At 35.4% G+C, this 24,985-nt stretch overlaps 2 protein-coding genes across 5 annotated transcripts in view; both read right to left on the bottom strand.

Moving 5' to 3' along the window:
- Positions 1 to 10,381, bottom strand: part of LOC150098376 (clotting factor G beta subunit-like) — a 28,076-nt gene extending 17,695 nt beyond the window's left edge. For 2 of the 4 annotated variants that reach the window (XM_090405343.1, XM_090405345.1), the window contains exons 1-2: positions 9,906 to 10,025; positions 3,674 to 3,756 (exon numbers count right to left, since the gene is read on the bottom strand). In XM_090405343.1, the coding sequence (XP_090261469.1) occupies positions 3,674 to 3,734 (61 nt within the window). In that variant the 5' untranslated portion in view covers positions 3,735 to 3,756; positions 9,906 to 10,025. Of the gene's footprint in view, positions 1 to 3,673; positions 3,757 to 9,905; positions 10,026 to 10,145 lie in introns of those variants that run through there. The other 2 variants (XM_090405344.1, XM_090405346.1) reach the window with 2 other exon arrangements.
- Positions 10,382 to 14,068: 3,687 nt separating this feature from the next.
- LOC150098375 (clotting factor G beta subunit-like) lies at positions 14,069 to 24,436 on the bottom strand. Its single transcript, XM_090405860.1, has 7 exons — positions 24,358 to 24,436; positions 23,962 to 24,207; positions 21,862 to 21,932; positions 19,313 to 19,431; positions 17,592 to 17,845; positions 17,285 to 17,448; positions 14,069 to 14,340 (listed from the first exon to the last, which is right to left on the bottom strand). The coding sequence occupies exons 1-7, from the start codon at positions 24,434 to 24,436 to the stop codon at positions 14,158 to 14,160; spliced, it is 1,116 nt and encodes a 371-aa protein (XP_090261986.1). The 3' UTR covers positions 14,069 to 14,157.
- Positions 24,437 to 24,985: the final 549 nt, after the last annotated feature.

Raw genomic sequence — 24,985 nt, 5'->3', positions numbered from 1 at the left:
ATTCCGATATGTGTTAGTTTGTTCAACAAGGTTTAGTGTGTTAGTGTGTCAAACGCTTTCGTTAGATCAATAAAAACAACTAATTATATTCTGTTTTGAATAGAATTTGGGAAATCTATTCGTGTATTTGTCAAATCTTCTAGAAGTGTTGCTGTTCCTTTATTTTTTTTCGAAAATCATGTTGTGTTTTTGGATTTTTTGGATTCGGAATTATTCAATATATGTGGAGAGTTTGTAATCCACAATGCACCCCATGATTCAGTTGATTACAGACAATGTGGAGACGCGTCTATAATTACTTATAATGTTTCTTTTTCGAAGTTTATGTATGGGAGTGATTAATGCAGTCTTTAGGGTTTCAGGTATGTGTGCGTTTCGAAGATTTTATTTAACAGTTTTAGTATAACTGGATATAGGGTGGTTGAGTGTTTCTTGATGTCTTTTGGTCTGATTCCGCCTATTCCTAGTTTTTTGTTAGGGTTAATTTGATGAATTGCAAGTGACAGTTCTTTTGTTACTGTGGGGAACCACATTGACTGAGTTGCATGTGGTCCTAGTGGAAAATGTTTCTTTGTGTGAGGAGAGAATATTTCTTGTAGTTTTTTGGACAGAATTCGCGAAGTGCTGATTAAAGTTGTTTTCCAACTCCTTGAAGAATTTGGGCTCCCAGGCAAAGTTGTGTTTTATTGTTTCTTGTGTTTCATGTAACTGTAATTCTGTGACATAATGGTCTGCTAGTTTCCAGGATATGACAGCTGTTGCATAGCTGTTTGGAGAGGCGCGTATATTTATGTAGTCAATACAGGATGAGGTTGTTGTGTTTCCGACTATATCTTCTCGTGCATACGACTGTATGGATGGCGTTATGTTATATGCTGATAGAAGGTCTAGGTATTGTGCTGTGTTGTTATTTATGTTCTTGATGTTTATATTCATGTCACCTCTCATTAGCAGGTATTCTAAGGCACCTTCGTCCATAGCAGAAAGCCATCTGTCTGATTCATGTAGAAATTTCGTGGGCCTTAAATTGTTTGTCTGTGCACTGCGTCTTTAATATCAAGGAGGTTTCTTGTTTGATGTTTTTAATTTCGATGCATATGTTTTCTGCGTGTTCTAATTTATAGTTTATTTCTGTTACTTCTAGTTTATGTTTGGTATATTATTATACCACCGCCTCGTTTAATTTGAATACAGTGTTTGGGTTGTTGAAAGGTTGGCATTTGGTAGATGGTTGCCTCTTCTTTAAAATTAATGTTTCGGATACTTCTGTTAGTATTTAAATGTCCATGTTGTCTATGTGTTCCTTCAGATAAATCTGCAGGGTGAGCCAATATTTTTACTGCTCCTGATGTTGATATGAAGAATAGATAGTCCTTTTTAGTGTTAGTCACTTGTTCCCATTAATAAAAACCAATAATAATAATCATGATAATAAAGAAACTAAAACACAGATAAGAATATGTCAATCAGCTGTAATTCCATATTCTTATCGATACAGATGCATTTGTATAAAATATGATTTTATTGTTTAATTAAATATGTTCGTATTTTATACAATGCTCTTATAACACGCACCCGTTTTTAGATCCCCACTGCACTATATTTTTCCCACTTCACATTTTTTGTACAGTTGCATTTTGATTGTTGAATGCTCATAATGAGGCCTGATTAAATTGAGATAACTTGCAGAGTTCGTCTAAGCGGAGGAAGGACGGAATTCACAATAACAACAACAAAAAGTACTGTGAATGTTTTATAAGACGAAGAAGAGATTTTTAACACATTGTAGGAGGTGAACGTATTTGATGTCATTCATGATTTTAAATAAAAGTTCAGTCAATAGTTCAAACAGTGAGGAACACATTTTTCTCATGGCGAGTGGTGAGTGAGTGGAATATGTTGTCAGAGAGACTGGGAAGTGCAATACCAGTACATGAGTTTAAGGATATGTGTGATACGTACTGAGTGAAATAAACGATACTTGAACGGATATTGTTACCATTGAAAATAGAATTATTTTCCACCAATAAGAACAACGTTGTTGACTTCCTATGATGAGTCCACGATCCCACACATAGGCCAATACAGTAGTAGCACACCCGCCGTCCAAAAAGAAACCGAACTTTTCGAAAATAGAAGAAACTAATGGCGCCACCTGTTGTATCATTTCGTTGTCGAAAGTCGCAACCTTCATTAGTGTTGTGTCAACTGTTTATGACATTTGTTTCATTAGAAGCCGAGTTATAGTGCCAAGAGTGACACTGTATTTTGACGAACTGTCGGTCGTCACGATATTCGTGCCGTAAGCGACGACTTCCCCGTATCAATCGCTTCAAAAGTTCGAGATAAAACTCACCATTGACCGGTTGACCAGGCGTAACGAATTCTTTGTGGATAATGCCCTTGGAATCGTAGAAACAAATCAGCATTGTCTTTACTTTTGACTTCTCCAAGCGACTTTTTTCGGATGCCCCTCTTCTGGTGGTCTCCACGCAGCACTCTGGCGCTTTGTTTCGGGCGCATACTCAAACTACCACGTTTCGTCACAAGTAACGATAGTTTCACGGAATTTTGAGTCCTTATGAGGGGTTTTAATGAGGTCCTTGCAGTGTTCGATACATTTTTTGGTCGTCGGTCAACTTATTGGGAACAAATCGCGAATTCAATTTACGAAGGCCCACAAGTTTGGTCAAAATGTTCTGCAGAGTTGATTTTGGAATCCACAATTCATCTTCAATCAATCTCATGGGCGATTTCGGATTTTCTTTGATGAAATCACCCACTTTTTTTGAATGTTAACTTCACTCAGTCTAGTTTTTGAACGGCCAGGATTTTCGTCATCCTCAAGCGTCTCACGAACACTTTGAAATCGCATAAACCATGCCTAAACTTGAGAGCGGGATAAGCATTTCATCATCGTATGCTTTTTGAATCATTTGCTGCAAACGTTATACCAAGTTTAACACAAAAGTCAATCGCAGCTCACTGTTTGAAACTCATTTTCCGACCATTGGTCAAAACACATTGTCTCTTTTGGCACTATAACTTGACTTCTAATGAAAAAAATGTCACACAAACAGTTGACACAACACCAATGAAGGTTGCCGCTTTCGACAACAAAAAGATACAACAGGTGGCGCTAAAAGTTTCTTCTGTTTTCGAAAAGTTATCTTCTTTTTGGACAGAGTGTAACAGCAATAGTCGTTAAACAGATGTAAAATATTGCCTACTCGCGTTTCTCATCAAATGGACAAAATAAGGTTTTCACTGTCAAATCAAAGTTTCTCGAAGTGCCAATCGGAGTTTTTCTCACGAGCTTATTCCTATTTACATCGAGTTTCCTTGATATTGTACTAAGTAAAAGAAATATCCTCCCGAAATTAATAATACCTGATTTTTAACGTTCCTGATTTTAGTGGTTTCGATCTTTTTGGTATTCTTTAAACATGATCATTGCTAACATGATGGAGGCGCTAACCTTTAGGAGAGGATAAGGGAGTGATGAGGTCAAGGGATGATTGCATCATTATTTTTCCCTCTTCTGTCATACCCTTAAATGCTGTTTTGAGACTTCACGAAAATTCCAAAAGATAAATAAATAAATCTAGTAATCAAATAAAGAGTCAAAGGCTTCATAAATAAATTTATTCCAAAGCTATTGGCGAAACGTTACCTGAACAGGAAGAGTATATGATGGTTGCAGAAAAATACAGCAGGAACGAAAAAGGCCTCATTGGAAGGACCTCAGTTGGGTGTCTGAAAAGAAAGACAAGCGAGAAATTAGTGGCAAAATTCTCAAATAACGAATCAGAAATAATGTGCGTGTGTGCGTGCTCTAGATCAGTGATGAGCAACCCGCAGGCCGCATGCGGTCCTCCTACTACTAATCCGAAACGTTGCACTTCATTTAGTTGAGGTGTAAAAATTTTAGCAAAAGGCACAATGTGTATCAACATGAAGCACACATTAAGAGGTCACGTGAAATATATTTGCTTGCGACGATTGTGCCATTCGCCTTTGCAATTTCAGTAGCGCATGAGCAGTCGTACTTTAACCATATATGTGAAAGTAGTTACATTATTCTTGATTAAACTTGTTCATACAAATTCTTTCAAAACCTAAGCAAATCATAAATTCATAACGCTAATATAATTTTTTCTTTTAAAAAATTGCTTCTTTACATTTTTTTTTTACGAACAAAACCATGTGTTTAATCAGGTGAGTTCAAAATTTTCGTCCTCAACTTTTAACAAATTCTAATTTTAACATCAACGAAGAATTTGCATCTTTAGTTCATTGAAAGGAACTATTACCGGAAAAAAATGCATACAGGGAAATGAAAACTGTTTTTAATCACTTAAATATCCCAATAGTAAAGATCGTCGGTACAGCAACAGATGGAGCTCGAGCCACGTCTAGTATGAATGTTGGTCTGTCAGGATTATTATCCAGAGACATAAAAAGATTAACATGTCCAATGTTGTTCCACCGATCATTAAAATTGTAAACTTTATTAGATCTCGAGGACTCAATCATCGCGAATTTAAGGAATTTTTGACAGATATGGAAAGGAAATACCATGCATGGCTCCAATTTTGGACACCATCGTTTATCATACGTATTGGCTTCTGCTACTACTAACTATAACGATACCTGATACCCGCAGGTATCGAGGTCTGGTTTTCTCATCTACTTTTTGCAAACGTGTTCCGAATTGTGAACAGTGTTCCGTTGTATGTTACTGAGTTGACTGTGTCCTTTTACTGAAAAGATGGCGGCTAGGTTTTCGGACAAAGGAAGAGTATGCTATCAGCTCCTTCATTTACAGTTTCTGTGGAGACAACGCGAGAGCTTCTGAACATCAAAATTACTAGTGGCATATCTTAACTATGTTGCGTTTTTATTCATATACAATAATGTTGGCAGAAAATTTGATGGTTTAGTGTTGAATATAAACATCACGTTAATCACTATTTTCTCGGCCCAAAGTTAAAATTAATTTCGATAATTTCAATTTTAATTTTAACACGTTTGTTGTTGTTATGTTCCATCGAGTCCTTTTCGACTCCTGGTGATTCCATGAACATACGTTCTCCATTCAGATCTGTCCCTGGCCATATCTTTCAGAATTGCCAGTCGCATTCCAGTTGCTTCTTTAACTCCATCCACCCATCTAATTCTTGGTCTTCCTCTTCTCCTGCTTCCATCAACTTTAGCAAGCATCATCTTCTCCAGACTGTCATTTGCCCGCATAATATATCTAAAGTACGATAATTTTTGCTTGATGATCGTAGCTTAGTAAGCGTCTCCAAAGCGATAATTCAAATGCATCTATCTTCCTTCTTTCACTCGTTCTCAGGGTCCAACTTTCACATCCATACAGTGCCACAGGGAATACCATTGCTTTCACGATTCTGATTTTTTTTTTGCGAGGCTAATATCTTTATCTTTAAATATCTTGCTTAAATTTGTCATTGCTTTCTTTCCGAATAATAATCTTCTTCTAATTTCTTCAGTACAATACCCAACTTTATCAATTTTGGATTCTAGGAGCAAAAAATTATTAACTACTTCCATTTTCTCCTCATCTACTTCAAAATCATTAAGTTCACATGTTGCCATAATTTTCATCTTTTTGAGGTTAAACTTAAGACCATAATTTCTTCTTTAACTTTCATAATAAGTTCCTCCAAATCTTCTTTGCATTCTGCTAGCAAAGTGGTATCATCTGCATACCTCAAATTATTAATATTTTTTCCACCAATTTTAATTCCAACTGAAGACTCCTCCACCCCTGCCATTCTTAAATTGCGTTTTCTGTACAAGTTAAACGGGTACGGAGATAAAATACATCCTTGTCGCACCCCTTTACCTACTGTGAAATACCCCGTTTTTCCAAGATCTGTTCGGACAGTAGCTTCTTGTTCATTCAAAAGGATAATGAAATGCTCTGATATTCCCATTGTTCTTAACACATTCCGCAGTTTCACATGATCTACAGAGTCAAAAGCCTTGCTATAGTCAAGGAAACAAAGGTAGACATTATCTTTATGTTCTTGTCCTCTTTCTATTATTCATCTCACATTGACGATCTGATTTCTTCCTCCGTCTTTTCGAAATCCTGCTTGTTCATCTGGCATTTCTCTCTTCATGAATGACTCCAGTCTTTTCTGAATGATCTTAAGTAAGACTTTACTTGAATTTCAATATTACATACAGTTTAATAATGAATACTTTTAAGCAGATTGGCCATCACAAAATGACTTTCCGATGGTTATAAATATTTTGTTCGTGGCCACAGGCCGTTTCTATGCTTGTGTGGACAACACGTTCAATCAGATAAATAATGCTGCGACTGTTGGTCGTCAAGGATACAAGAAAATTATGCCGTCAGTTACAACATCAATATCTGTGGGAATATTTTGGCTTTAGCCTGGGCCATACCACCTAATTCCTTTTGTTTTCTCGACACGATGTAACTGTATATTAGTGTGCTACTATTTTAATTGGTAGATAAAATTCATTAATTGATATAAGACTGCAACCTTGCTAATAAGAAGCCTGAAGTGGCAGGGAATTTTTTTCAGAACAAGGATTATTTAACTCTGATGTGGGGGGATCGTGCATGGGTAAGATCACTCATGAGCTACACACGTCTCTGTATAAATCGTTTAAGTGAAATTCTTAACTTACTCATTGACCTTCCCACTTATCTTCGTTGACTCTGGTAAGAAAATATATGAACTTTTGGTAGAGAACTTGATGAGAAATGTCAAACTCACAAGGGAAACACACACTATGGTATGGTTGAGCAGGTAATTTGTGAGTGATAATGTAATGAGGAGTGGCTTCCTCCGGCTACTTCTACACCTTCTGTCCAAAAAGAAACCGAACTTTTCGAAAATACAAGAAACTAGTGGCGCTACCTGTTGTATCTTTTTGTTGTCGAAAGCGGCCACCTACATTAGTGTTTTATCAACTGTTTATGATATTTGTTTCATTAGAAGCCGAGTTATAGTGCCAACAGTGACAATGTGTTTTGACGAACGGTTGGAAAATGAGTTTCAAACAGAGAGCTGCGGAAAAAAATTCAAAACTTCGAGATAAAACTCACCATTGACCGTTTGGCCAGGCAGAATGAATTTTTTATGGATAATGCCCTTGGAACCGTAGAAATAAATCAGCATTGTCTTTACTTTTGACTTCTCCAAGCGACCTTTTTTCGGATGCCCCTCTTTTGGTGGTCTCCACTCAACACTCCGGAGCTTTGTTTCGGGCTCATACTCAAAACACCACTATTTTACCTGTTCGATACATTTTTTGGTCGTCGGTGAACTTGTGGGGAACAAATTGCCAATTCAATTTACGAAGGCCCAAACTTTCGGTTCAAAATATTGTGCACAGTTGACTTTGGAATCCCCAATTCATGTTCAATCAAGCTCACGGACGATGTCGGTGAGATTGATTGAACATGAATTGGGGTTTTCTTTGATGAAATAACGCACTTTTCAGTCCAGTTTTTGGACGGCCCTGCTTTTCGTGGTCCTCAAGCGCCTTACGGCCACTTTGAAATCTCTTAAACCACTCGTAAACTTGAGTACGAATAAGCATTCATCCCATATGCTTTTTGAGGCATTTGATGCATTTCGGTAAAACTTTTACCAAGTTTAACACAAAAGTCAATCGCAGCTCTTTGTTTGAAACACATTTTCCGACCGTTCGTCAAAACACGCTGTCACTCTTGGCATTATAACTTTCGATAACCAAACGGTATTACAGGTGGCGCCACTAGTTTCTTCTATTTTCGAAAAGTTCGGTTTTTTTTTTTTTTTTTTTTTTTTGGACAGAGGGTGTAGGATTTCATCAACATGTTATAAGAAGAAGAATAATATGACATTTAAGATCAATCACTGAAACATTTTATTACTTTCTTTAAAAAAACTAAAATATACATTTTTATTTTGTTTGGTAAACGTGGTACAAAGTCAAACATTTCATTAAATTAGTATAAGAGCTCTTCTGGAAGTTATCTGAGCATGGTTGATGGAGAGTAGGAACTCTTAAAACGACAGTAAAGAAAACGAAAATCAGAGAAGAACTATGATTAAGTAAGGGAGTGCTTTTAGTGGGTTTTTCCCATGGTGTCAATGCATGTATTCTGGAATGAATAGAAGGATGATAATGTTTTTCTATTGTTGGGAGATAGACGTTTGGACATGCTCTGTTGCAGTCGCGAAAAAAATAGCACATACATGAAGGTCACATGATTTTTTACTGGAAGAGTCCCAGGTGGAGGAAATCAGAATAGGACATTTGCCTTTTAAACTATTTCGCTCGAGCTTCAAATATTAACGACCTGCTTAATTAAGATCTTATTTACTCTGTCTATAGAAGTCGCATATTGTGAAAAGGTGTGTGCATGGATGCGATGATATTCTCATATTAGGAGCAAAAGCAGCCATTAATAACCTGACAAAAGATTCTACTATCCACTTATCTTCTCACACGAGATGGTAAACAAGAGCTTTAAAATTTGACTCAATTTCAGAATACCTAGGTAAAATCCATTCAGTTGAAAATATCCCACAATTCGAGATAACAGGTGCACTATAAATCATGCATTCTCTTGTATCCAGAGTATTTCTTCAAATATACGATATAACTACTTGATCTAGAAAATTAAATCGACCCGTTGATCCACCTATTTATCAAGTAATCAATCAAGGACCACTATTTGGAGAATCCAACACGACAATCGAAATCACCAAAACTGATTCAAGAATTAATGAACAATGCAATTACTTGAATGTCTTACATAAAACAAGTTCAGAGAAACATTTCAAACAATTTGGAAATACCGAATGTTCGGGTGTCTTTCTCACAAAAACAAGCTATCCATTCCCTCACATATAATATAATACGATACGTACGATATAATACAAGATCATGGGTTAGGTTGTGAAACAATTAATGTTCTAAACTCTGTTCCATTCAAAACAACGCTTCTCGTGCAACACACGTGATTAGCAGAACAACAGACGCTCGCATATTGTAGCTCCATCTGCAATGCCTCCAAAATGGAATTCTTCAAAATCCCAAAATCATAACCCACTCCCAGTGTTTATATATATTCAAAACGACCCAATTTAAACCCCAAGTGTGTGTGTGTGTGTGTGTGTGTGTGTGTGTGTGTGTGTGTGTGTGTGTGTGTGTCTGTGCGCGCGCGCACTCTTATTCCCTGTGCAAGAGAACTGTCCCATCTCCCAGCAACAAGGGCAGGTGACCTGATCCAGCTTCCCTTCTTCATACCTGCAGTAGTCTGAAGCCTACTGGGGATATGAAGAATGCACTCTATAACACCACTCAGGTCTATAATAATTGATGAAATAGGCCGAAGCATAAATTATATCCAAAGTCAACTCTTTTCATGTAATAAGTTCAGCTTTCTAAGTTTAAATTTACAGCTTTTGTGCAGGCAATTGAAAATCTTTAACCTAACGTTTTAAAAGAATATGGTTAAGACACGTTGACCTACTAGACAGAATTTCAAACACAACATTACATATAAGTGAATCACATTAAAAAGTGATATTACCAATGGATATTAAGACATTCAAAGGTCACATTCAAATTGTGATCTTATTGAACTTCTGAGTTGGTAAATCTACAAACCAAAAGAAATGAAAATACACAGCAACTGTAATCTTCAAGTATTTCAATATCATTCCACATAACTCTCACTCAGTCTTCCCCAAATTTCTACAAACGGATCGAATGATTAATTAGAAGATAAACGAGTTGCTGATTTCTAAAACTAGCTACAATAGAAACTTGAGTAGGTGTGCACATATCCTGAAGGTTTTGTAATGTGCACTTTAATAAAGAAAAAAAGTTGGCACTCTTACCTTTTCTTTTAATTCGTGACTTGGCTAATTGTTCCCCTTTGAGTCCCCCAGGTAAGTGGACACGTCACAGATGTTTATAGCTGACTATTTTATCAATCAGCTCAGGTAATTCCATATTTCCTGCTGACAAAGATCTGCACAGTCAAGAGAGGAAACTGGTGAGCAAAGCGCCCTCTCTGATATCAGGAATTTCTAGAAACGAAGACGGAAATTGAACAATAATTGCGATAAGAGACTCACCTGTTAGGAGAAGGGCAGAATGGACACCGGAATTGGAGTTTCACAAGTCAGGAAATTAAATTGCCTGAAAAGCCCTTCCCTTGGGGTTCTAAACAGTGGAAAGTCAAAAACACCACGTGATTGGCACACACATCACGACATCAAGCACCCTCGACATCTTCGCTACCTTGCTGAGAAGAATGCGAGCTGTTACAGAATCGTAGCGATTTCACACAGAGAGGGAGATGACGTCACCTCATTTTCTTATAACAGGAATGAGAAAGTCGTGTTGCTATGATCACATTCAAGGAAAGCCAGCAGACCATGTGAATTGCTTAATGAGAATGCCAATGAATCGTATGCAGGAAAACGTGATTAGTTTCGATACTCAGACTTAATATGAAGGCGGAGGGTATAAACATAACTCAAAATCCATTTAGCAACCTTTCACAATTATGGTGCTACCATCTACCGGCAATTGTTTTATCCAGTACAATATTCCAGTTACTAAATAGTAGTAATATGAGCAATACTGTTTTATCTATTTTATATCTTGATTTTAGGATAATTTTGAAGTCTAGATTTTGATCGGTGTATGTTTTTGGAAGAGATTTGGTTTTTAACGATACTTCTGCTTTTTATTAAAGGACTGCGTTATGCCAGAAGAATAAAAAAATACTTACACAAACCTACATGCGAAGAAATTTCCCAGTTTGGTTGAGTGTTGCGATTCCCAAACCGAGTTCTAAACAGCAATAGTTCTCAGTCTCATTAAATCATTTCAATGCAAAGAAACATTAAAAGGTTCATGTACAATCATTTACATTATATGATTATATATCTTTTATAATGTATACACCATTATATGATTTATTTTTTTATGAACATTTCATTATTGTATATGAATATGGAACCACTCATTATCAACTATTTATCTCAAAGCGATTTTGGGCATAGGTACTTGTAGAAAGTTTGTATATTGCCATTATTTGCGATATGTAATTTTATGTTTTTCCAGTGGCTTGACACTATAATGGTCTAATTAAAACTACACCCTGTGTTCAAAAAGAAACCGAACTTTTCAAAAAAAAACAACTAATGGCGCCACCTGTTGTACCTTTTTGTTGTCGAAAGCGGTAACCTTCATTAGTGTTGTGTCGACTATTTTTTGACATTTGTTTCATTAGAAGCCGAGTTATAGTGCCAAGAGTGACATTGGGTTTCAATGAACGGTCGGTCGTCACGATATTCATGCCGTACGCGACGAAATCTCGCTATCAATCACTTCAAAACTTCGAGATAAAACTGACCATTGACCGTTTGGCCAGGTGGAACGAATACTTTGTGGATAATGCCCTTGGAATCCTAGAAACAAATCAGCATTGTCTTTACTTTTGACTTCTCCAAACGACTTTTATCGGATGCCTCTCTTTTGGTGGTTTCTAGTCAGCACTCTGGTGCTTTGTTTCGGGCTCATACTAAAAACACCACGTTTCGTCACCATTAACGATCGTTTCAAGGAAGTTTGAGTCCTTACGAGCGGTTTAATGAGGTCCACAGTGTACAATTCGATACCATTTTTGGTAGTCAGTCAACTTGTGGGAAACAAATCGCGAATTCAATTTACGAAGGCCCAAACCTTCGGTCAAAATATTGTGCATAGTTGATTTTGCATTCCCCAATACATCTTCAATCAATCTCACGAACGATTTCGGGTTTTCTTTGATGAAATCACGCACTTTTTGGATGTTAACTTCGTTGAGTCCAGTTTTTGGACGGCCTTGCTTTTCGTCGTGCTCACTCGTCTCACGACCACTTTGAAATCGCTTAAACCACTAGTAAATTTACGTACTAGACAAGCATTCATCACCGTATGCTTTTTGAAGCATTTGGTGCGTTTTGATAAAACTTTTACCAAGTTTAACACAAAAGTCAATCGTAGCTCTCTGTTTGAAACTCATTTTCCGACCGTTCGTCAAAACCCACTCTCACTCTTGGCACTATAACTCGGCTTCTAATGAAACAAATGTCATAAACAGTTGATACAACACTAATAAAGATTGCCGCTTTCGACAACAAAAAGATAAAACAAGTGGAGCCACTAATTTCTTCTATTTTCAAAAAGTTCGGTTTCTTTTTGGACAGAGGTGTATCTTTCGTAGGACATAATTTATTGGATATGTTACATATCAAATTTCATTAAAATTCGTCTAGTCAGAGCAAAGGTATTAGTTACCATCGTTCCCAGACGTTTAACGAATTTTTAACTAAAACACCTTCTGATTTAAATCAGAATTGATGTGACTCCAAAATTTTCAGTAAATAACTCAAAAAATTTCAGTAAAAATCCTGCTATCAAACACTTAAGAATCATCTGCGTCATATGGAAAATTAAAAACGAATCTAAGAGGTTTTATCCATTTTCAAACGCCCTCTAGGTGATCCTTGTATAATAATCAAGGTAAGCTTTGTACGTACATATTTACAATCAGCCGTAAATATTATGTGAAAACTGAGCACGAAATGTGTAATTTTTACTACACACAGTTGGAAACAGAGTGGATAAGCCAGTAAGACGCTTATTATTTATTTTTATTTTATTTTTTGGAAAAATGCGAAAACGTTTATCTTAGAAATGGTTGATTTTTCCAGCCAAAATAAAATGGCGTCATTTCTTTTAAATGTGCTTATCAAAGTAATTATTATTGTTACTGCATGAATTTTATATCGAAGTTTAAGATAATGAATTTATTCCTAAATTTTAAATGTAAAACTAATATGTGCTTACATAAAAATGTCTGCTTTATTTATTTAGTTAGTTAGTTTGTTTGAAATATGACAAAGCTTTTATTAATAGAAGCTAAATCCTCCTAAAAATAATAATAAAAAAAAAACTGTTGTCTTTCTGGTAAACACGCTAGGTGACCTTGTTGATAATTATATTTCCCAGTCTAATTCCTTCTATCAATTCAATTTTTTAATTCTTGTCAAAATCTTTCCTCAAACCCTTTTAATCTTTTAATTATTTCGTTTTCCTTATACATCTTTTTTTTTCAGTCCTAGTAAGTAACAAAGAAACAAACAAAAAAAAAATTGAAATCAACCGATATTTATTTTTCAATATACTTAAAATAGAAACCTAGGTGGGAGGGAGAAATAGGGACATAACTGGAGTCGTCGCAACCCACTAAGCAAGCAAGGCAATGCCTAGAAGTAGTAACCTTCATGGGTAGCAAAAACAGGTTAAATTCTAGTTTCACCACAAAAACGCATTTTTTATACATATTTCTTGACTTTAGGGGATATTCCGTAAAAACGATTCTGAAGGTAACCTTCTAACAACGTAGATGTGTGCGTTTCAGTGTTAGATGATAAGGATGACAATGAAAGCACTCAACCACATGTTTTATTTGTCTATTTTGTTGTGAATGCCACATTCTTTGTAGCATGGGTTCTTTTGCTGTTCCCAGCCCAACGCAGAATTTTAACATACGACTTTGTCATTCTAATATACAGTAATAAGCATAAGATATTTATATATATATAGAAAATCACATAATTTTTGGCATTTATTACATATTTATAATGACGTAAATCTCTTACCACAGTATTTGAATTATTATACTCTTATAACCATAATATCAATTCAAATTATATTAAATTATTATTATTATTAATTATACACGGTTTTAAAGAAGGCTAATTGTGACGTCTTTTATAGTTTCTGCTGGCTATTCCTTTAAATGCGACCACTAGTTAGTTGACAATATTTTAAGTCATTTTTGTAGAAATCTTTCCATGCGTTGCCATAGCTAGCTAACTAAATGGAATGCCATATAAGGCATTGTAACCGTACTCTGAATTAATTTATAAAACCAGAAATTTATTTAATTTAAACAACGAAAAAAAAAAGAGCCAAAATATTGAGACAACTGAGTGTAATATTTTAATAAATATACTTTATTTAAGATGAGTTTAACAGTAAAACCTGTTAATATGTGAACAAAAATTTCACTTTCTTTGTTGCCGATATTTATCTTGATTTGCTTTTATCGGGAATATTTGTGGTTTTTGCTAACCAGGGTAGATATTTCGGAACTCTGGTGTACACTCCAGGATATCCAGGTTCTGCGCATCTATAGCCAAACGACACAACTCCTACAACAATCCACTTGCGCGCTCTATCGGCAATCATTAGAGGTCCTCCAGAATCTCCCTAAAAATAAAATACACAATTCAAAATTCGGATTTTTTGAAATATTTTTCACAAATAGTTCCAATTATTTGACGCTAAAAAACAGGTAAGCCTTGTTTAAAGTTAAATTAATACTGGTGGCTTTTCATGTATACTGCAGTTCGTTTTTTGAAGGTTCTGATTTTTTTAGTTATTAATATTTTTATTTTATTTTATTGACTTATATTCTTGGTACTTCATATTTATATGTATATTTATTGATTCCTACTTACTGCACTATTATCACTCTTCTACTATTTTATTACTAAATAAATTATTAAATTCACTACTAATAAAAATTATATAAAACCATTGAAGTAACTACAATCGAAAGACATATATGGCGATTATTATTCCCTTCACAAATGTTAACGTGCGTTTTTTTTTTCCTCAGTATTCTTCCGAAAATAAATTTTAATTGATGTTTTTAAGTTTCATTATTTGACCTACGTTGGTTACATAAATAGCAGCTCATTTTCATTATACTAATATAACAGCTAGGCTCAGCTCTTATATTAGCTGTTTTTTTTTTTTCCTATAGAAAAACTGATGGTGACAGTAAGCTGATTAGTAATCATTGATGTGGATTCCACCACTCTCTAGTCACTGTAAATTTCACAGCTATCAGCATCCACCTTTGGACAGAAGCCATATGATACTACTCTTCACATATCGTGGACATTTAATCGGGTTAGGTTCAGCATAGAGATCTACTTACCAAATGTAATCAATGATTTGAAATTTGGTCAGCAGTTTCCTCATCGATCGTTCATTTTCTCTTGTGGGTCAGATGGTTTCCATCCACCATTAAAAGTAGTCCACAGTAATTACGAAATATCCCAGTTTTCTAAACTTTCACCTATATCTTCCTTCTTTACATGAGTTTTAATGCAACTAGAACGCAATCCTGTCTTATCTCAGAAGATAGATTTCACTTCGCACTCTCTTATCTTTCATAATAACAATATCTTCTGAAGAGATCACATCTCTCTTCTTAAAAATACACTTTAAGCCTTTTTAGCATATATACCTTACATTTATCAGATGCCAACTATTAACCCTATATAAAAATCAAATCTTCTGAAATTTAGAATACCGTTCCCATATTTGGATAATGCACAAAATATTCCTACAGATGCTTGATCCTATCCAATAGAGGACATTGCGTTAATAGTGACCCCCCCCCGTCCTTTTACAAACTCAGCTTAATCCAGACTGGCTGGCCAAGTGGTCAGCATATCAGATCTCCAAGTGTCTATGATTTTGAATCTCACCATCGATATGGATGTTTGTAATTGTTTTAAGGTGGAAGATGTATTTCGTTGTACTTTCTGAGATCATCATCCCGTTTATTGGAGGTATGAAGTGGCTCGAAAAAGCGCTATGTCTACAGTTGGTTTCCGGACTATGTAAAAAATAAAATGCAAAAATACAAATAAATAAATGAAGGAGATTTTTCCTTCACAAGGCACAAACGTACTATGGGTTTGCAACAAAAACTTTATATTTTTGCCTTAAGCACTTGTTTAATAAGTATCTTCACGCAAACTGTTCATTTCAATCAGCTAGTGATTAACATTCATTTGTTACTAATGTTATTCACTAGCTTCAAAATTGTTGAAAAACTTTGTCCTCTTCCTTTTGTATATCTATTTTTGTTCTTTCGAACAGTCTTCTTTATACTATTTTTTCTTTTTTAACCCCCCCCCCCCCCAAAGAGATTACAACCTCCAGATATTCAGAAAGCATCGCAACAGAACACTTTCTTCTTACTCGCTTGCCCAAATGCAGCACTCATGTGTTTTAGGTGCTGCATTCCCGTATCTTTGTATGGTGGGTGGGGAACAAAAAAAAAAGTTATGTACAATATTGCAAATGTAGCTTTGTTCAGAATTAATAGACATACTCGAGGTGTTATCATCATAGTCAATTATCAGCCAATTTATGCAACTGTAGCACAATCAGATCATATACAAGATCAACTCTTGTATATGTTCTGATGACGTCATTACAAGATGGAAGAGTAATGATAAAAAAAGAAATACAAGAAACAACCAAGCACACATAAAGGATTTCGAATCTTCCACTACTGTGTTGAGATTTGTGAACGAAACATCGCATACTGAAACTAACTACACAGCACCAATTATCATGAAAAGGTTTCTATGTGCAAGAAGCGGGGCAATTCAGGAGTTCAATCTTTGTGTGCAGCTCACTGTGATTGAACAATAGATCATTGGAACGCTGGAGAATTACAATAGTCTTGAAATGAAGTAGACATTCTTTAGTTATGAGACCTCCAACTGCTAACTCTGATGGAGTAGATATGGTGTGGTAATGTTATTTCTAGTTAGAAATTGGATCAGTTTTCGGAATTCCTGGAATAATTCCGAAAATTGATCACAAATTCCGAAAATTAACATCTGACTTTATTCTGAGCGATTCTATTGTGCTCTTGATGTGATAGTTCTTGAGAAATGACCGAGTTGAATATCATCATGAAAATGTTTCGCTTCATATTGCAACGGGCATGCAAATTGGAGCATAAAGGTTACTCTTATGAAGAACCTTTAGGAGACAGATGGTCAATCGGAAGTAAGATCAGTATGGTATCCAAGAACTGACTGCTATTTGAATGGAGGAATCAATAAATTTCACGAGATTTTCTGAAAAGCTTATTCTAGAGAATGCCATCGCTGTCAAAGAAGGATCGATGGTGTAGTGCAGTTTAGGAAACACTCAGATGTCTTTATAATTTTTTGAACAACGTATATATCGTAAGTGATAATAAATAAACGTGTATAAGATCAACCAGGAATGTCATCACAAAACTCCTTTTTAATTGTCTCTAGTCATTCATGCTGTTATATGTTAATAATATAGGTCTATTAACAATAGAAAATTCAGGAAATTTTAATTGACTCACCCCACAGGCGTCGGTATTGCCCTTCGGATAACCAGCGCATAACATGACGTCTGTAATCCCTTCTGGTAGAGAACTGGATTGGAGTCGAGAGTAGGAGTTATTGCATTCTTTATTAGTAACAATCGGGACCTCAGCCTCTTGAAGCACTGTGGCACTCTTTCCACCTGCGCAATGCAACAAAAGCATTTTAACGATTAAAAATTTAGGGAATCAAAAAAAGGCTATCTGTTCATATAGTAATACATGAAAAATCAAAACTGCAAACTTAATTCACTCAAATTTAAAAGCGAAAACAGTTCTTACTTACCAAAAGACGTTTGACCCCAACCCATCAGAATGGCATTCTTCTCCGTGAACCTGGAATTGACCAAACCAGGAGTGGGAAGACACACAGGAGCGACATTGTCTTCAGCAATCTTTTTCTTTAGTTTCAGTACTGCAATATCGTTGTAGTGAGTTCTACTTCGGTAGTTTCTGGGTACCCTAACAGTTGACACATCATAAAGGGTTCCGTTAGTTACAAATCTACTTCCTAATCGAACCACCAGGTCAGAAGCATTACTGAAATGAAATAACCAATTTACTTCTAACAGTATTTTAATCTATAACATTATTTATAACCGTAAGTTAATTTATAATACAATGTATATACATATTCAGTTAGACATGTTCGAGAATTGATTTTAGATGATGACATAAGTCACTATAACCATTGCAACATCTGTCACTGCAACTAATCAAGCTACTACTAAAATATTTGATTTTAGCTGAACTAAATGCTTACAAATATTTCATTAACATCCAAAGTTACTTTCCTTTGACTCCTGTTCAGAAGACAAATTCAGAGGGAGGGGCCGGAATCGTATGTAGAAGTTTCCGGCATTTGTCATCATTCCGGATGTACATTTTCCTGGATGATCTGTGCACTAAACAAAACTGTGCCCCAACTAATCCTATATGGAACCATATCTATTGCACTTCCTGAGATTTGTTAAAACTTAAAACTTAAAACTTAACTTTTTTTATCAACATAGTTGCAGATTTAGGATTGGTTAGGAATCGAAGAAGTCAGACATGCAATGAAAATATTCGAAATGTTCTTAAAACAAAATTTCATATTCTAAACAAGCGTTGACAAGGTCGCTTTTACTCTTTGTCTTGGTCAGTATTATTTTGAGCACCATCGGTGTTTGCTGTGCAATTGCAGTGCATTATTTGATCAGTCTCGTGCGACCAATGAATTATCTTTTTTTTTCTCGTGACAATGTTTAGCTTGAAGGTGCTCGAATTATGCAGAAAAGAATTCATCAATTGAATGGGGAAAGGGGCTCGGGTCGGGATATCATCTATAATTAGCGTCTCTCTCTCTCTCTCTCTCTCTCTCTCTCTCTCTCTCTCTGTACCACTTCTATACTTCTGCAATTTTCAGCAATAGCATTCCTCTGATACGTGAGGGATGGGAGGAGAGGATGTCTCGATATTCATAGAGACTTTATGTAACCGCACCTAATGCATATCCTCTGCCTGTCCTCAGATTGGTTTATACTGAACGACACATTATTTTAAATGGGACTTGAAGTAAATGAAATTTCAAAATATGTCAAGATGATAGAAGAGTGGAGATGGGTTAAACATAAAACTAGAGACTGATTTCTACTGACTGCGTAGTGAATTCCTAAAATAAACAAAAGATACAGAAGAGGAAGAAGGGTAAAGAGAAAGGCAAAGCAAGAGGAGCTAAGAAGTAAAGAATTGAGCATCTCAGAATAATATGGAAGACCCACCATAGAACAGGGCATAATTAATTAAGATATGAAGCCCAGACACTGGCTTAGTTACGGAGTACACAGCAAGTGATTTGAATAGTTAGTCAAAAAAAGGAAGGTACTAAATTTTCTTATCACGCTGATTAAAAATTCGTATGGACGCATAAAATTACCATAAATAGCAAACTATACATATATATCTGATTACAGTTTTATTAAAATATAATATGCAAATAGTTGTTAAAATAAATTAGTTACTTACCGGGTTTTAGTTCCGTCAACAACACAATGAGCGGCAGTAAGAAGGTATTGATCGCTGATTACAGATGCTCCACATTGAAATTTATGTCGGGCGCTCTTACGTCGAATGAATACACCTGCCTGTTGAAAATGCAATTGTATGATAAATACAAGGTTCACAAACTATAATATTCATAGAAGAATTGAGTAAAAAGTGTAGTCTTGGAGTCAAAATGCTGCATGTGTGTATTGTCGTTTAAGAAAAGTCAAACTGATGCCAGGGAATGGAGTATAAGGGCGAGTTTTTGGGGTTTATGCTACAATTCTTCGTGGTCTGATTTCTCCCTTCCATAAAAAATAAAAATATAAAAAATAAGACATACAACTCTTTTTCTCGGGCATTCTTTTTATTTTCTTTTTGTTGTTGTTGTTGTTGCAATGAATGCTTGCATGCTGTTGATCACTGTAGAAGTAACAGCAAACACCTCTCTCGGCGTAACGATGTCTTTTAGTTTAAAAAAAAAACACGTTTGAAAGCCACTGAGGAATTTCTTAATAGTTATCAGTACTTTTTCAAATTGGGTTAACCAATCTCATTCGGTGCTAGAGAATTTTAGTCGCTGAGCGCATTTTTTTATTAATCACATAACAGGAGAAGCAGTCGGAGAACACACACCACAGACTAAGAGTGTGTGTGTGTAGAGGGAAATTAAGGATCATCGTAGCATAAATTAGGTTTGTTTAAACGCACCAGACTTTGCATGTTAACCACAGAGGATGGTAATAAAAACAATTCATATGTTCTTGTTTTATGTTCTAGTAAACTGAGTACTTATATTTCTACATTAGGCCCGTTCTAGTCGCAATTAACGATAAATAAATCTACACCTCTGTCTAAAAAGAAACCGAACGCTTGATAGAAAATAAAAACACAGGCCAATTATAATTATTCAAATCATTTATTTCAATCACTATACTCTCCCTCAGCTTCTATACAGCGTTTGGCATGGTCAACTAATTCGTTAAATGAGTTTCTTATATTGGTTTTGGGGATAATGTTGAGAGTCGTGGTTACTGCCGCTTGAACGTTTTCAATGGTGTCGTATCGTTTTCCTTTCATCGGCAAATGAAGTCGAGGGAATAGAAAGAAATCACAGGATGCTAAATCAGATGAATACGCCGAGTTATACAACACACAAACTTGTTTTTTGCTCAAAACCTGTCTCACAATGTTCGAACGATGATATGGTGCATTTTGGTTCAAAAGTGACCAGCTGCCTGCATCATGCCGTACGCAACGAATTCTAGCTGTCAATCGCTTCAAAACTTCGAAATAAAACTCACCATTGACTGTTTGGACAGGCAGAACGAATTCTTTGTGGATAATGCCTTTGGAATCGTAGAAACAAATCAGCATTATCTTTACTTTTGACTTCTGAAAGCGACTTGTTTTCAGATGTCCCTCTTCTGGTGATCTCCACTCAGCACTCTGGCGCTTTGTTTCGGGCTCATACTCAAAATACCACTTTCGTCACCAGTAACTATCGTTTCAAGGAAGTTTTAATGAGGTGCTTCCAGTGTTCAATTCGATACATTTTTTGATCGTCGGTCAACTTGTGGGGAACTTGTCGGTCAACTCTTCGTAAATTGAAATCGTGAATTCAATTTACGAAGGCCCAAACTCTCGGACAGAATGTTGTGCACAGTTGATTTTGTAATCACCAATTCATTCTCAATCAATATCAAAGACGATTTTGGGTTTTCTTTGATGAAATCACGCACTTTTTGGATGTTAACTTAGCTCAGTCCGGTTTTTGGACGGCCCGGCTTTTCGTCGTCCTCAAGCGTCTCACGACCACTTAAAAATCTCTTAAACCACTCCTAAACTTGAGTACGGGATAAGCATTCATTACCGTATGCTTTTTGAAGCATTTGATGCGTTTCGGTAAAAATTTTACCTAGTTTAACACAAAGTCAATCGCAGCTCTCTGTTTGAAACTCATTTTCTGACCGTTCGTCAAAACACATTGTCACTCTTGGCACTATAACTCGGCTTCTAATGAAACAAATGTCATAAACAGTTGACACAACAGTAATGAAGGTTGCCGCTTTCGACAACAAAAAAGATACAACAGGTGACGCTACTAGTTTCTTCTATTTTCGAAAAGTTCGGTTTCTTTTTGGACAGATGGTATATAGTAATCAATGTATTCTGAAAATGCTCATCCGGATATCGGAAAAATCACAACTAATATATAAATAAGTGTCTGTCTTTTATTTTATTTTTTTGAAAAATGCAATCAAAAACTCCATTATGATTTCCGTTCAACGATACATTAATGGTGTCGAAAAGTGAGGAAAATTAATTTGACTGACTCTTTAGCGTTTGAAAATCTTTCCCAACGATGTACGTTTGAGAGTTATTCGAATTATTCTGAATTAGAATACAATATTTGCGGGCATAAATTAATTATGTTATTACATAAATAGCATTGCATTAACAAATAATAACACATTTTTACCTACGTGAACACAAGCGTATCAAATATATTATATTTTACTCGTACTTACCATCCATGGCCATTCCATAGCATCTCTTCCTCCAACTACAAAACTCTTCAAATCCTTCTTTACTCCGCATCCTAAAGATAACAATATTCTCAATTAAACACGAACAATCGATACTGCCATAAAGAGAAATGGTAAGTTCCCTTTTAATAAAAAATATATATATAATTGTATTCATTTTCATTATTATTAGCAGTGACCTAAATATGTGCGATCTTGTCAAAAGAAAAGTTTGAAAATTGCATTTAATAATGAACTGTCTTTAATATTTAAAATTTGAAGAATTCTTCACAAAAACAGATGGCAGATGAATAAGAGGTTAATGTGGTTTAGCAGTTCTTCAGTTAATTTGCAATATTGAAGCCACGTATTTCTAAAGATATACGAGGTTTAATAAAATGAACAATATAACCCAACCAGTTGAGTAAGGGGTCGGACTTACATCATCATGGGGTACTAAACAGTGACGAAATCTCCATGTTTGCTATGCTTGCTGCGCAAGCTCGTTACTTGAGAAAGAAGTAATACTTATTTGTTAATAAATGCATGCGTTTATAAACATTCCATTTAGGCTTTTATTTTTGTAGACAGAAGGCGTCTTAAGCTTGCACGGCAATAATTGAGCTTTGCGTTGTGTATCGAAGGAAGATACTTGCTCATCTTGTCAAAACTACCTTGTCTTGCTCGGTAAGCTTCCAGAGAACCAACCTCGCTACAGCACTGTGATTTCATGAAGGAGCATAGCCATTTCCGCTCCCTTCACGTCGTCTTAAACACAGAACATATGCAGTCAAAGTAGCTCTAGCCAGCCTTTATAAGCGTGCGTGTTTCTTGGTAAAATTAAGTTACAACCAACTTTTTATGACGATGTTATTGACCAGTTCATAAAGAAGAACCGTAGGGTAGAAGTTGTATTCAAGTTGCTAAATGAAAAAGATAGAATATCATTTGTAAAATAAACGTTGTATTTGCATGATTAAATGTACATAAATTTCTAAATATATAGTTTTAAATTCATTATTCCGCTAATCAGACTTTAATCACTCTCTGAATGATAACAAGAGCAAGCGTGAATTTCAAGACCAGCATTCGCCCCTGGTACCTAAGCATAAAAATACTAGAAAAAATTAATTACTAGGAGCGAATGCTGGTCTTGTAATTCACGCTTGCTCTTGTTATCATTCAGGGAGTGATTAAAGTCTGATTAGCGGAATAATGAATTTAAAACTATATATTTAGAAATTTATGTACATTTAATCATGCAAATACAACGTTTATTTTACAAATGATATTCTATCTTTTTTAATTTAGCAACTTGAATACAAATTCTATCCTACGGTTATGCTTAATGAACTGGTCAATAACATCGTCATAAAAAGTGGGTTGTAACTTAATTTTCCCAAGCAACACGCACACTTATAAAGGCTGGCTAGAGCTACTAGCCAGCCTTTTAGTAATTAATATTAGTAATTAAAATAACATTTTATGGTGGTCATTTTTTGTGTGTGACTGATTGCGAAGTTCTGATAACATATGCTAAGTGTAATTAATTTTTTTCTCGTCTTTGTTATACGTTTTAGTACCCCAGATGATGTAACTCTGACGACTTAACTGGTTGGATTATATTGTTCAGAAATACGTGGTCTTAGTACCGAAAATTAACTGAACAAATAGGTTGAATCCAAAAGATTGGCGCCGAGAGAGTATTTTATCTGCCTTACATGCAACAGGTTCTCCTTCCACAGTGGCAGGAACATGATAATGAAGGAAGAACCAAGTATAAAAATATCCATTTAAGGTTAGATAGACGATGTTCGTCGCCTGGAGTAAAACTCCCCACTCAGGTTATTGGTAAATAGGCAAGAGGTGGCTTGAAAAGTTTCTTGGTTCGTTTTCTAGAGTATGGGTTCCAAATAATTTAATTCATAGCACACTTCAAGGTATTAAATGAGGGTTACAATCTCTGCGTGGGTGATATTTGCATAAAAAGCGCGAATCTCTCTCTCTCTCTCTCCCCTATTTTCTTAACTACTACTGATCACATGTTTGCAGCAATTTGTTGTTAAAACATCACATAATATACAGAATCAAATGAAAAATTACCTGCTATCCGTAGGTTCGGTAAACTCTCTGATCTCTTTACAATTCTCCTACCGGAAGTATATTCAGTTTTATTTCCATCAACTGTTCTTGGACAACACACGATGGACGTGTTATCTCCCTGGCCTGAGTAGACGTCATCACGAACTAACAGTGAAGAAACTTTAGGGCAGGATGCAAAGGGTTTATAATGTCCAGGTTGGTTCTCTGATGTTACACAAGACGTCTCAAATGAATGTCCTCCGTAATCTGTAGAAATCATAAAAAGAAGGAAAGAAAGTCAAGAGAGAGAGAGAGAGAGAGAGAGAGAGAGAGAGAGAGAGAGAGAGAGAAGATGGAGCTCAATTTAAAGAAAATCCAGTTCCGTAAATAAGCATGAGTTTAAATGTTGCACCTTACCCGAAACAGGATGTGAAGTGGATACTGCTATGTAAACCAGGAACACGAAATGCATGACGAACGCCAAATACATGATCATGTGAAACTGTTAACTTTGTATCTGATAAAATGAAACAATAAAAAGAAAGAATAAAATAAACTAATGCTATAATTAACATATTTTGACAAGCAAGTAAAAGAATAAAATATGATAATGAAGGAAGAAGCAACTATAAAAATATCTATTTAAAGGTGAAATACATCGGTTAATATCAACACCGCTTTTGATATGCATTGTTTAAATTATATACTTTATCAGCATAATACCTATCCTAAAGCAGTCACTAATTTAAAAATAAAAAAAGGAAAAGCTTACCGTATGTTTACTGTATGTTTCAAGCTTTTTTCCGCAGAATATCCCTTTTTAAAATTTAGATTCGAAATATGAATCTTATTTTATATTCATGTAGATTAATTACGTCATGTTTCCCACCTACGCATTTAGAATATTTATTAAAACTTCCAGAGGGCGTGATCGAATATTCTTGAAAATATTTCAGACGATTTTCGTTGCACTTAGTATCGGAAGGAAATAAACGTCAATTTGTTGTTTAAAATTTCAAGGGCAACCGTAAGTGTTAATGATAAA

This window comes from Typopeltis vanoorti, chromosome 15 (genome assembly GCF_054136105.1).
Source record: "Typopeltis vanoorti isolate ZY-2024b chromosome 15, IOZ_Tvanoo_1.0, whole genome shotgun sequence".
Taxonomy (NCBI): Eukaryota; Metazoa; Arthropoda; class Arachnida; order Uropygi; family Thelyphonidae; genus Typopeltis; species Typopeltis vanoorti.
The sequence above is the reverse complement of the archived record's forward strand: the minus strand, read 5'-3'. Positions and strand labels throughout refer to the sequence as shown.